The 14,577-nt window shown below is 39.0% G+C and overlaps 1 protein-coding gene across 2 annotated transcripts in view; it reads left to right on the top strand.

Moving 5' to 3' along the window:
- Positions 1 to 14,577, top strand: part of LOC120786804 (septin-7) — a 49,486-nt gene that overhangs the window by 26,013 nt on the left and 8,896 nt on the right. For both annotated transcript variants that reach the window (XM_040122479.1, XM_040122478.1), the window contains exons 5-9: positions 4,646 to 4,746; positions 4,844 to 4,978; positions 11,880 to 11,997; positions 12,939 to 13,031; positions 13,303 to 13,399. In XM_040122479.1, the coding sequence (XP_039978413.1) occupies positions 4,646 to 4,746; positions 4,844 to 4,978; positions 11,880 to 11,997; positions 12,939 to 13,031; positions 13,303 to 13,399 (544 nt within the window). The remainder of the gene's footprint in view (positions 1 to 4,645; positions 4,747 to 4,843; positions 4,979 to 11,879; positions 11,998 to 12,938; positions 13,032 to 13,302; positions 13,400 to 14,577) is intronic.

The following is a 14,577-nucleotide window of genomic DNA, read 5'->3' as shown; positions in this document are numbered from 1 at the left end:
AGTTACATACTGTAGCTTTAAGCATTAATATCAAAGGCATCAAAGCTGCAGGTGTTACTGTACCAAGAATGAAGCTGCCAACAGGAGTCATACCGAAGGTGTGAGGCATGTGGTTTACCCCGAGTCCTCATTCTTTGATACTGTTTGCAGTGACGATGCAGAGGATAAGGGTTTGACAGTTTCCTCAAGTAGAGCTCATAGCTGCATAGTTTTACTTAAACTTCCTTTTGAAGAGTAAAAGGCAATACTGCTGATGTGAAGGAGCTCCAACAGGCTTCTCTCTACTGTCTTCTGCCTTTCGTAGGGAATTACGAGTGTTTGGGTTTATGTACAGTAGATAAGCTGCAAGTTGAGCATCTTCCCTTCACCTGTTCCTTGTGATCTACTACTTTGCTCTAAATCTCCTCTAATCCCTGGCAACACACTGAGGGACTCTGTCTGCCCTTGCCCTACTGCTGCTTCCAATTTGTTAACCTGCCCATTACACCTCCTCAGCTCTTCTTAAAAGTTTAAATTAGATTTAGACTGTCTGTTGGCTCTCAGAATAAATGTTTGATGATTCCTCAAGGTTTTCAGTCGCAGGGGAGAATGTATTCTTGTATGCTGAAATGAATGCTTGAAATTAAATGTACTATATGTGAGTATGTGTTGCTTGTTTATCCTTGCAAGGACCAAAATGATAAATATGGAGAGATCTTTTCTTTTTCTCTTTCCAGGAGCCGCAAACTAATTACATTTCTAATAATTTTGGCCACTTTTTGCCTAGTTCCAGAGGAATACAGTGTGTAATAGAATCCTGTTCGTTATGAAAGAAAAGTGGAGAGGATGACCAGGCAGGCCGACAGTGTGGGTGTTAAGTGTTGGAGGTGATAGGCCAGGGCAGATATCTCTGTTGTTCCTGGTTAATAAGGCTCAGTTAGGCTGGAGAGCATACAAGGACAGGGACTTGGTGATTAGCCAAGTCATGCCATGTGCACTTAGCTCAGTCTTGTTTTTCCAATGCACAAACATGTCTCGCTTTTTTCAACGAACATTCGCTCCTGCTTTAGTGGAATTTTAGGATTAAAATAACAACAAAAGTGCAAAACACAAAAAACATCCAGTGAGCAGCAGTTCTGCGGATAGAAATGCCTTATTGATGAAAGAGAGCAGAGGAGAATGGCCAGACTGGTTGGAGCTGACAGAAAGGCTACGGTAACTCACTGTGGTGAGCAGAAAAGCATCCCAGAATGCACAATATGTCCAACCTTGAGGCAGATGGGCTACAACAGCAGAAGACCACGTTGGGTTCCACTCCTGTCGGCCAAGAACAGAAATCTGAGGTTGCAGTGGGCACAAACTCGGCAAAACTGCACACATGAAGAATGGAAAAACGTAGTCTGGTCTGATGAATATGGATTTCTGCTGAGGCCCGCAGATGGTGGAGTCAGAATTTGGCATCAGCATCCATGAATCCATGGACCAAACCTGCCTTGTGTCAACAGTCCAGGCTGGTGGTAGTGATATCATGGTGTGGGGAATGTTTTCTTGGCAAAATTATAGCCACTTAATACCAATCAATCATTGTTTGAATGGAATAAGGAGCAAATACTAAAATGTTGGAATTATAGTTGTTTACCCTGACCCCATCATGAGTAGTTTTTTTTTGCCACTATAGTGTACGATCACTGTATATTACAGTCAAATAAGATTGTAGACCTATGATCCATTCAAACACTGTTAATGAAAGTAGTACTGATGTTTAACATTATTGTCCTAGTGCGACTTGATGTAGACAGTGTTGTTGTTCCTTTTCCCATGAGCTCACTGTCTGTGGGCAGCCTGTCTGGTTAATAGGCATGTCTGTGGCTTGACTCATCCTGTTATGCAGTAGAAGAAGGGAGACATTGCAGGATTCTTCAGTGTTGTCTACTCAGCAGTCTTACACATTTAACTTAAACCTTATTGTATAGTATCATCTTTGACTATCTCAGACACAAAGCATTTCACCCTCTTGGTTATAATATAAGTGTAACAGATTCTTATCTATCGGCTTGTCAAGATCTACATTGCTTGTATCACAAGCATAATTATTTCACAGTTACATAGTTATAAAGCAATTAAAAAAATTGCAGCTTCTTCTTGGCGGTATCTTCATTTCCTGACTAGTCACACAGACCCAGTATATTCCAACAGCTTTGCAGTGGCTTTCATTTTTAAATTAGTTTATTATTAAAGTAGGTGTACAGTATATTTAATTCCAAATAGCATTTAAAAGGTCATAAAATTTAATATATTGATTGTTCTTGCCCACACAGTATGATAGTCATTTATTAATGTATGTCTGGCCTTCCCAGCCTCCCAGTAGCAGCCCCAGAGGTCAGTTTAAGACAATCAGCCTGTGGTAGATGACAGTACATGGCAGACGCCAGTAAGTGGTGTGAGCGAGTCACTGGGGTTAATGTTTGCCACAAAAGTTCAGGAATTTCGTGTTGTAGCAATGTGTGATAGATTTTGCAAGCCAACAGCTGAAACAAATATTAAAGGTGAGAAAACCTGTGGCCAGTATGTCTCTCAGCTAGACAAGTTGTTGTCTGAAAAGATCTTGTATGGATGGGGCAGAGGAATAGTTGGCCTACACACTATGTTTACCGAGCAAAATATATAATATGCCTGCATACATTGTAGGGATGGGAAATTTGAATAAAACCTACTATAAATATACAGTTTTTCCAATTTTATATTACAGAAGTGATAGATGTTGTAATGTAGCCTTGTAAATTTGCTGGAATTTCAAATGAAAACCATTTATAGCAAAGACAATGGAATGTCTGACCAATCAAGCTTATCACCTTCATCACACTGATGGAAAAAGCACACAAATCCAGTTGTTTCTCTGGGGATACTGTAGACAGATTCTACCCATCACCACATAGGTACATACATACTTGCACAGGGCAACTTCAAGGGCATGATTCCTAAACTTGTGGAAGTACCTTGAGAAGCCATACAGGCCACTGCCAAGAATTGGCAATGTTAGAGCTGTAATCACAGTACATTGCAAAAGGTTGAATATTAACAATGTTTTTACTACATTTAAAAATAGAAATTGGACATTTTTGGTCTACTGTCTATACAATGTTTTCTATTATGCCAAAGAAATTAGATTATTCTGTCAATTAAAAATCCAGACAGGATGCTTTCATTAGAGTTGACAGCAGTCACTTCACTCTGTTAACTCAGCCATTGTGATGCTTTTGATCATAGCACACAATCCTCCTCGGCAGATGGAGTTTGCCCTGTTGCTCATAGAATTGTAGATGTTCTAATTAAAAGACATTCTTTTTTTAATTATTCTGTAGTTTATTTTAATTTAATTTCACTTTAACATATTTGAACAGAGCAAACTCCATCTGCATAGGAAGACTGAGTGATATGCTTGAAAGCTCCAGAGCAACAACATTTTATATTTTTTCTTTGAAACTCAACTAACCAACCAACAACCTACAACCACACAAACATTGACAGCACTCACAATTTGTATCTTAAGTCAGCTAAAAAAAAAATTATATTCAGACTTGGACTGCAGTCAAAGGCTGTAAATTGCAAATGTATTTTCACAGTGTTGTAATGTCTATGATTGTCTGGTAACTGTTGTGTGGACCTACACCTCTGTGGACCTCACTCAGTCTATGAAATCTCTTGGTCTCTTATGAGAGACTGGCAGACAACATCAGGTTCAGATCTGCTGATTAAATCAAAGTTCATCTGCTGATCACGAGTTCTGCCTCAACCTCATGCTGATCAAAGCCCAGTGATTCTGGCCTTTCTGATGTGGTCTGAAGCAGCTTTGTTCACTACATTCATCCAGTGCAGTGCTCTCTTCCTCCCTGCCTGTTACTGTCAAAAGCTCTGCACACATCTTAAATTGTGTGCATAGTGGCAGCAAAATAGTTTGGGCTGGCTGTGATTAATTAGTTTGCAGAGCTGTTTTACTTCTGGTCCGTCTGTGTATCTTCTATAAGTACACTAAGCATGTAAAGAATTAACCAGCTTAGGTCAGTGGTCATGTTTCCTTAGGAAAGGCGTTCGATATTTCATGCCTTTCATTTTGGTATCTTGAGCCCCTTCAAAATGTGTTTAATGTCTTAATTAATTATTGGTCATTGTAATTGTTAATCATCGAAAGCATGCGCCTTGCATAGTTTTTCCTTTAAACTGAATGTTGCCTTCCTGCGAAAGAATCCCCTTCACTGCAACTTCATTGTCCTACATTCTGAGACACTCAAGTCACACATGCACACAGACCAATTTTGTTCCAGCTTTTAAGGCAGAGAACAGGGCCAAAATTCTTACACATAACTTTAATGTGTGTGCATGTGCAGCTTCTACATAATGTGGGAACTTTGAGTGCTGAGTTTCACACAGTTTCCTGCTTTGAATTGGTACTCAGATGTTCACAAAAGCAGTCTTTTTTTCTTTGAGTCTTTATCTACCCTCACCATTGATATATATTTGTACCTACAAATCTTTTCTATACATTAACAAAGTTGAGTTTTTTTTTCATAGGTTTACAAAGGATGACATACAACCACAGGCTTGAAAACACTCTGAATTATTTCGAAATTTCCCGACTGATTTTTGTCAACATTCTTGGTCTTTGCAGGTGGAACAGTCAAAGGTTCTGGTAAAGGAAGGAGGAGTCCAGCTTCTGCTTACCATCGTTGACACCCCCGGCTTTGGTGACGCTGTTGACAACAGTAACTGGTGAGCTCAGCCATCTATCACTAGTTAATGCAAGTTACAATACACTGTAACTGTAACACTGTCCCTGAAATTGATGTGAATAACGTCTGGTTCTCAGCTGGCAGCCAGTCATTGATTACATCGACAGTAAGTTTGAGGATTACCTCAATGCAGAGTCACGGGTCAACAGACGACAAATGCCAGACAACAGAGTACACTGCTGCCTGTACTTCATTGCCCCGTCCGGACATGGGTAGGTACTACGGGGATCCTACTTACCATGGTGTTGTGAAAATTCATGAAATTTTTAAGGTGTATTTTAAATAAGGAATTTCACAAACCTAGCACTTTCATAGAATATGACAATGTATGTTGAGGCTTCTTTCACATGTTCATAGCATTAGATGACATATAACTGACTTAGAGTGGAGGCCTTGTAAGTGGTTGGTTTAGAAAAAACAGAAATGCTAAAAATTATTTTATTTATCAATCAATCGTTTACTCTATTAAATGTCAAAGTAAAATATGCTCATCACAATATCGCAGAGCCAAAAGGTGTTACGATCAACAAGGGGAACCCAAATGCAGGACACAGACTCAGAGTTAGAAAGAATAAGAAAAGGTTTATTGTCTGCTCTCAGGGGGCGAAGGTGGATGGAGGTGAGGATTAGGGCAGGCGAAAGCAGAGGGCTGAGGGAAGCTGGAGGCTGGCGAAGCAGAGGAGAGTAGGGATGAAGGCAGGCTTGTGAGCGTGGCTGGGTGACTGCTCGGCAGGCAAGGAGACGAACAGGAATACAGGCAGGGATTCAATGATCCTGTGGCACAGGGAGAAAAGGATTAGTTCAGTGATCAAAACGACACAAGAGCCGAAGCTTAGACTGTACAAATCTAAGTGGCCTGAGAACTTGATCTACCACATTGAAAGAAACGATCTGGCAATGAGTGGATGAAGAATTTGGGTTTTTATACTACTGAGTTGCTGAGTAGATGAATTGCAGGTGTGCAGGCTGATCAGCATCCTGGGAGTCGGGAGAGTGCCGTTCCCACAGCGCAGACACACACATACACACATATGGAGACAAAGACAGACAAGGGAGCACTGGAAATACTAGAAACACAAGATATAGACTGGAGGCACAGCCCTCGCCATGACAAAAGGTTCATACTCAAAATGTTTATTTTGTTTGACCAACTGTTCAAAACACAGAGATTTTCAGTTTAGTATCATGTTAGACAAAGAAAAGCAGCAAAACCTCACGACTGAAAAGGTAGAACCAAAGAAAGTTTGTCATAGATGCCAATAAATATTCTGTTGGTTGACTGGTGTAGTCAGTCAGTAGATAAAGGTCCTGACATAAAAAGACCAATGAATTAGACTGCATAATTTCCAGAATTTATTCTCCGGCATTAATAAAACTCAATTACCAGCCAACAGAGTCAGGTCAAATCCCTTTACTTATTAAGAACATTTAAAAATAACATAAGGTGCCCAAAGTATTGTTCAGCGTTCAAGGCTGTGTAAAAAAATAAAATAAATAAATAAAAATAAATAATAATAAAAAAAAGTAACACAGATATAGAAAGCACATGCTGGGACATACAGAGTTCTGCTCGTTCAAATGCCAAAGAAACAAGTTCCACATATTTCTGGATATCATTCGCAGTTTCAGCTAACAGCTTGATTTGATTTTCAAAGCTGAGACCATAATCAAAAATAACACTAAGATTGGTTTGGCATCATGTTTACCATACTCGGACAACTTGTTAAGGTTTTTGGATATTATGATAGATGACTCTTGAGATCCAATAATAACATTCTTAGACTTGGCTTTGTTCAGTTGGAGAGACAGAGTTACTTGGAATCTAGTCTCTGATCATAACGTCAGTCCTTAAAAATCTTTGAATCACCCTGGTTATTTGTTTTTGGTGGTAAAGAGTCATTGGCATACCAATGAATGGAAAATTTATATTTATGATTGATTTATCCAAGAGGATATATGTATGGGCAAAAGAAAACATCACCTATGATACATCCATGAGGAACAACTTAGGAGATACCTGCAATAGGGATTGAGAAAAGACCAAATTTACCATTTCAGGAAGATCATTGATTTTCAGAATTACAGTCCCAGCCACCCATACTGCCCGTTCCCTGCCGAAGGCCCTGTGGCTGCCAGACAGTTTCCAGCCACTGGGAGTCTCCTCCCTTTCTCCAGTTGCCTGACAAGGTGTGTCTAGATTCCACAGTAAACACGCCCACCCAAGTGCCATTCATTCAATCGCAGGGTGCCATTAGATGGCAGTTTGTTCACAAAATCCACTGACAGACAAACACATAAACCAAATGTGTGTATGCCTACAGTCATCTTTCTTTGTTTGGCCATGGTTTGCACAGTATGTTTCCCAGATGTACAGTAGCAGCCCATCTAGTTCACATATTTCTAACAATATTAACTTTGATATTTAGACAGAAATTTCACCTTAATGATTTTGAAGTTACAAAATAAAATAATAATAATAATAATAATAATAATAAAAATGAAAAATATCTCACTTTTCTGAGAGTATGTCATATATAAAGTGGTAGCACAGGTCCCATTTTTCTATCCGTCAACCCAACTCCGGCCCCATAAAATCTGTAAAAGTTGTTTCCCGATAATCACTCTATCTGTATGCATCAAGAACTCCCAATATAGTAACAACACCAACAACTTGCTTTACACTGCTTTATGTGAATAACTCTCCCACCTGTGCTCTGTACGCGCTGCGCGTGGCATTGAAAATGACAGACAAGGAAAGTGAGCGCTGTGTTTGCTGCTTGTTATAAACAGAGGTTTCGGTCTTTTCTGCTTCATCGCTCATCTGTCTCTTGCTTGCTCGCTCTGTTTCTCACCCAAAAACCTATGTTAGCTGTTGCATCCAAATAACATCATCAGCAAGCCATGTAATTCACAAAAAGCTTCAGTATAATATTTCAATGACTGGGGGTGGGGGTTAGCTTCCCCAAAAGAGACCTGAGCTCCCTTGGAAGCAACGGCATTTTGAGTTTGGGGGGTTTTTCGCAAAACTGACAAATAACGATTAACAATTATGTATAATGCTGCAATAAATGATAAAAGAAATTCATAAAATCCAATTAAAATCTAATGTCTGTCCATTGGTATTTTAAACTGCATGCACACACTGCCATAGTCAGTGTGCCTGACTTTATCATGCTGTAACATGGCGGCTCTGGACATGTGCAGGGAATTTTGTATTTATCATGGCTCATGGACTGGTTTCATGTGTTGTTTTGCATAAATATTGTGCATAGATTTGATATCACATCAACTATTCTCAGCGACCGGCTGGATTGCACCTCCTGACGCCTCATTCAGATCAGCAGACTCTGATCTCCTCAACACCCTCCCATAGCAATTTTTCCATGCAATGACAAATCTCTTAGAAAATAAATTATTATGAAACCATAAACATGCCTAAAATCTCCGCTAAGAAGCTTTTTATTTTTCCTTCTGGTAAATTTGTATTAGAGGCAGTGATAGCTCTCTACCTCCTTAAGTAGTCCATTGTTCTCACAGATTTATATGACACTCCCGAATACACATTAGATACAATCAGAACAGCTGATTTCAGGTGCACTGGGTCAGTGAAAATGTCCAGGGGCAATAGCCAGAATTGAATGCTCTGAACCAGTCTAATGACATTTGAACTAAAAGAGATCACTGCTCCTCCTGGTGGATAGATAAGCACGCAACTGGCTTCCACAAACAGTGCTTAGGGGCGTTAACAAGACTGCGCTGCAGTCACTATGTCATCAAGGGGGATCACATACCAGCCAGACAAATACCAGCCAGCAATTTTAGATGGCTACTACTGTAAACTGTCTTTGAAGAGGTTTTCCCCTTACCTCATTGTGGACTCAGTCACATGGGAAATAAGCAAGAGCTGGAGATTTCAACTGTTGTGTTTCGGTGTTGCTCCCCTGCTGCCTCTTTCTCAAGATGCCAGTTAACTAGTCCAAACCCAGCTTTCTCTGCCTGTGGCCTCCTACCAGTCTACCAAGCAGGAATAACATTAGTGTAATAGGTCCTGAGCTTGCTGACCTGGAGACCCCTGTGTCTTGGCTCTGGTCGCTGCCAAGTAGGCAAACAAACACACACACAATTGGCCTGGTTGTGTTAACACACTAGGCCACATTGCTGCCTACAACAAAAGGTGGTTTTTCAGTCAAGGATGTTGAGCCTGTTGGCCCGCATTGAGCCAATGTGGAGTACTGACTGCAGCCTTGTTGACTCTCTTGGCAAATGACAAGCACCATATGTTTCCATTCATTTCCAGAATCTGCTCTGGAGCTGTGTTGCTGTGTGTGTGTGTTTGTATGTGTAAGGGTAACATCAGAATTCAGTATTAGACCAGCATTGGCCTTTTAACAACAAGTGCTAAATTCACAGCAACTCCACAGACTGGTTATGATTGTTAAAAGGGAAAGATCAGTTTATTATTGATCTGTTGTACTACTCAGCCTGTGAAAACAATTGTATAATATGTTCTGTAACTCAGGAGGAGCAGATAAACCCTGATGATGTCATAGTAGGTTATCTTGACTTTCGTTGGGGACAAAAAAACTTATAACAAAAACCCTGCATCACAGAGTGCGAGGGTTGAGTTTTAAAGATGGGGGTATTTACCAGGCAGACACATACTTTTAAGTTGCATTAGGGGAAATGTAGGATATGGTGTTTATGAAGCTTACTCATATCCGGGACAAAAAGTCAGGACATCTTAGCTTGAGAATGTTGGAGAATCTCCTGATTCGATTTGATTCTTGGTGTCACAATATGATTTAGAATCAAGTCATGATTCAACAAATGGAAAATGGAGCACTATTTCTGGCTCTAGCACACTGTTTGCTCAATTAGTTTAGTAGTTCATTTAATATAAAACCTTTTATAATAGTACATTTTATGATTGTGATGTATTAAATTTCAGAATTTCTTAAATTTAAAAAATTTAGGTGTAAATGTCACAATAACCATAGTAGCTATCACATGCCATCTAAAAATTTTCCATCAGATGTTTTGGTAGAGCTGCTCAGCTCTGTATGTACTGTATACTCCGTCCTGTTTCCAGATAAGTCTTCCCTCACAGCTATGAGCAAACTGTGCAAAAGTGGAGTGTCTGCACTGACCGGATTTAAACCGAACAACTACAGAGGAGATGTTCTCACTTGTCACCACTGTGTCCACTTTACCTGACCATTTCTTAATGTATACAGCACAGCAAGGCTTACAATCTCTTTATTGTGTTCTTCTTGTAGCCAAAGATCAGGAAGTGTTGACTTCACATTGCAAGCAACAAGACTCATATAATGCTTGGCTGTAGAAAAGCAAATGATATATTCGAAAAGTAACTAATCGACTGTAAGGGACTTAATTGGCAGGCAAGAGGAGTCACAGGTAGATTTTCTAGAAAGACACAAAATGTGCAAAGAAGTTATGGGCCCATAAAAGTGGTCTACAAACCAGAACTAACCAGGCAAAACTAATTTAATGAAACCTGCCTGTAACTGAACAGACTGAACTGACTCAACAAACATGAACTGACCTACCAAACTGAACACAAAAGGGACCATGTGATCAGACTATTTTGAAACAAAGAGGAACACAAAGACAAACACTACCAACTAACTATGAATACAACACAACATGATAGTCTGTCAGTTTAAATAATCTAGAAACTAACCAAAAACAAATGTATCAAAAAAAAACCCAATATAGTCTAAATAAACAAAATCCCTAAACTAAAAATCCCACTTCCCCCCGTGATATGGTGGGCGCTTGGTACAGTCCAATTGGCCTGTTCCTATATTAGCAGCTCTGCTTTAGTGTGCACATCTTTTGCTCAGGCCTGACAAGATGGGTCCCTCCAGCAAAGCAACCAGCAGCAGAACCCTTGGCACTGGCAACTCAAAGAAATATTAATTAGAACAACGGCAAATTTAACTGTAGACACAGAAGTTAACCAAATGTATGCGCTATAAATACAGACTAATGTACGACCAAACCTATTAAATAAACTAGAAAAAAAACTATGTTAAATAATTTCTGTTTACTGATGTGTAATGTGGATGTGATGTGTATGAGGTCATCAGAAATCACAAAGAAAACTAAGGTGTGTGTGAGTGCAGAGTTACCAACGTTTAAATCCCCTGTGTGGCTGCTGGTACGGCAGCAGCCATCAGTTCTCACAGATGGAGACGATGGAGGCATCATGAATGTGGAAACAGCCAGGAACAACCTTTTAATGCTCTTTGAAATCAGGCAAATATGTATAACATGACCAAACACACAGCTCACAGTTTGATTTGACATTTTCCAATGAACCCATTAAATGTCAGTATAGTATAGAGTATATCTAATATATAAATACTGTACAAATGACGATAGGAGGACTCGTATTCCAAACAACGCTCATACAAAGAAGGTGTTTGCAACAAAAAAACAAACCTCACTAGACCAAAATTATATTACAAAACTTATATTACTAAAAGGAATCTTCAATCAAGCCAGACAGCATTAAAGTGCCCAGATAATGGGGGGGGAGAAAAACAAGTCACTACAAAGAGTGTTTTTGGATTCATTATCTTGGCATTTTGCCTGGCTTGAATGAAAATTTCTCATTAACCCTCGTTTTACAAAAGGATTTTTCGAAAATGTTTTGTTTTTTTTGGAATAATATGTAATAGACACGTAGACACCTGGGAAGCCGGAGACTGCATTGATCAGCTTTTCCTTTATTTTGTTTTAAAGTTTAAAAAATGAAAAACTTTTAAGTTCCTTTGTGTAGTGAGTGTAGCAGTAAGCAACTTTGTGTTTATTTTTCCCCTAAAGTCAGGATGATCACAGTTGGCTTTTGCCTGGCTGTCGCTCGCACTGTGTCCTTTCTCAGCTGCCCCCTGTAGTGCAGCTGGGTGCTTTTCGAGTCTATTGAGCCTAGCAAGGGCTGCAGGGCTTTTAAAATCGGTCTCGTTCACAATGAATAGCAGCCTAAGCTATCCCAGCTTTTTGAATCCGTATGTGTAAATGGCCCATTACATCAGAGCCATTCACTGACACTGACAGCCTTTAAATTTTCCTTCTCTACTTTTTCCCCAGACTGAAACCCCTGGATATTGAATTCATGAAACGGTTACACGAAAAAGTAAACATCATCCCCCTCATCGCCAAAGCCGACACAATGACTCCTGAGGAGTGTCAACAGTTCAAGAAACAGGTGTGTGTCATTTCTGACTGAATGTATATTTTTCTGCTTAACATCTTCCATGACTGTAAGGTACTGTTTGCATCGTCTCTGCTTTGCTAAATACAGTTGTGTTTCATGTCCTTGTGCTCCATTTCTAGTTGTACTCTACATTTCAATGCATAGTTTTGTACTTTTTCCTTGAGTAGAAATGGGCTGCAATTGCAAGTTGGGTTCCTTTGTTATAAGGGAGTCTTAAATTTTTGATGGCACTAACAGGTATCAAAACTTTGTCTTTCTTCTTTCTGTCGTCACTTGGTTAAGGCCAGGGATAAGGATAAGACCAGCGATTTTCTATATTTGTCTTAGTGTCAGCAAATCTCATGCAAAGGCCAGAACAACAATGAATGTATTTACCAGTAAGTATTGTCTGTGTCCAAAACTTGATTTAGCTGATGCTTCTGTGCCACAGAACTCCATTGTTGTCCAAAAACTATTAAAAACACACCAGTGAGCCACTCTGTGAAAATGGATGACATGTTTTTTCATTTCAGAAAATATGGACACTGTAGGTTAATTAGAAACGGCTCAATAGGCTAATAACAGCGATCACTGTCTGTGCACAAGGTCTGTGCCAGCATCAACAAATTTCAAATGTTACGCTAATTATTTATTTATTCAAATAATAAATAAATAATAATAAATTATTTATTTATTTCACTGGACAACACAAGCCCGAACAGATTACAGGAAATTCACGTAAAATTTTTCAGCAATGTTGACGACTTTTATTTACTTTTGTGTCATTCAAACACGTAGGCTCCTCCTCCTGTGTGTGTCAACTAACCTCCAATGCGACTATTGATGTTTATGGACCTGTTCGTTCTACATACAGCTCACGCCATTATATTACCTCCCGTGATGATTTTTCATTTTGCTTCTGCTTCTCCCTTTTTCCTCTCTGCTGTGTGCAGATCATGAAAGAAATCCAGGAGCACAAAATCAAAATTTACGAGTTCCCAGAGACAGATGACGAGGAGGAGATGAGGATGATCAGGAAAATCAAGGTCTGTTCCTCTAACGCAACCCTCCATTAAACTTTAAATAAAACAGTATAATTTTTAGTTTTTTTTGACTGTACATAGAAACAGTCAAGAGTACCTCGTTCAAACTCAAAATCTCTAGACGTTAATGTCTGCTGTGTTGTGTCTTGCAGTGTGTTTTGATTTATGTCATACATACATACTGTATGTTGGCACACAACCACAGCCTACAGTGTATTTTTAGCCATTATGTATGAGCTATGCAAAAGTTATGTCCCCTTCTTTCTCTTTGCAGGATCGTTTACCCTTGGCTGTAGTTGGTAGTAACACCACCATCGAGGTCAACGGAAAGCGAGTGCGAGGGAGGCAGTACCCATGGGGCGTGGCTGAAGGTGAGAGATCGAAGGTCAACTGATCTGAGCTTGTGAATTCATCGACTAAGTGGAATCTCTGTCACAAACCCACGCAAACATACCAATATCTGCACTTTAATTGGATTATTGAGCAGGCAATATGTGTGGGTGGTTTACAAGAAGTAACACAATCCACGTGCTCTTGTTTTGCTCTCATCCCATTCTGCACAAACACGCGCACACACGTGCACACACACACACACACACTGTATGACTGTCATTTAGTAGCCACAATGCACGCTTTATTAAATAAGGGGTAGTAGACGAGAAAGAGACTGCATCTGTGTGAGGAGCGCTGGGACAAATAGTTGAAATAATTGCATACTCTATTTTAATTTGTTTATTTTATGTATAGAGTTTTATTGAACTCAAACATGGACCAACAGTATAAATAGGTGATGCCGTAAAATACAAATTTCATATATTAAGCATTTGTTTAAGCTTACATATAAATGAAAAGAAACCCATAAATAATAAAGACAAATGAAATACAAAGTTTGACCAAGACAAATGTACAAAGGTTGTACTTATTTTTAAAAATGCTAATTGTTTTTAAAAAATAATTGTTTCATAGTAATTCATAGTAATTAATTTTAGAAAGTTCTTATTATGTGCATATTTAAGGGAGGAAAAATTGTGAGCTACCTTATCAAATCTATATTTGAGATAAAATCAACTAAATGTTCAGCCACCTACCTGTATTTTCAAAAAAAGAAAACCATCTCTGCAAATTATTGTTACTACTAATACTAAACAAGATAGATTACTACAATATTAAGATGGCCATCAGTGGAAAAATTACAAAATGTAAATCAGACATTCAAAAACCTGCGAGATTCAAGGTTTATCAGCAAACGGAATTGTTTGTGTTCCAGGAACGCATAATTAAATAGGCATTTTATATAAGTCAGGCAGGCAGTCCCACAATGAAGAGCCAGAAGCAAGGGTTCATTTGGCATTTCTTTTTGTTGAAGAGTGTGCAAACACACTGGTTAATCTTCAGCAAAAAAACATAATTTTTTCCCGATAATTGTACTGATTTTATTAAATGGATAAAATGTGTCGTGCATGTCAGCGAAAAAACACAAAGAAGACAAATATGTTTTTACCTCAGAAATCAGACATTTCCAAAGACCAATCCAGTCTTAGATTTTTGT

This window comes from Xiphias gladius, chromosome 24 (genome assembly GCF_016859285.1).
Source record: "Xiphias gladius isolate SHS-SW01 ecotype Sanya breed wild chromosome 24, ASM1685928v1, whole genome shotgun sequence".
In the NCBI taxonomy this organism is placed as follows: Eukaryota; Metazoa; Chordata; class Actinopteri; order Istiophoriformes; family Xiphiidae; genus Xiphias; species Xiphias gladius.
Note: the sequence above shows the minus strand (reverse complement) of the source record. Positions and strands in the feature narration are given on the sequence as shown.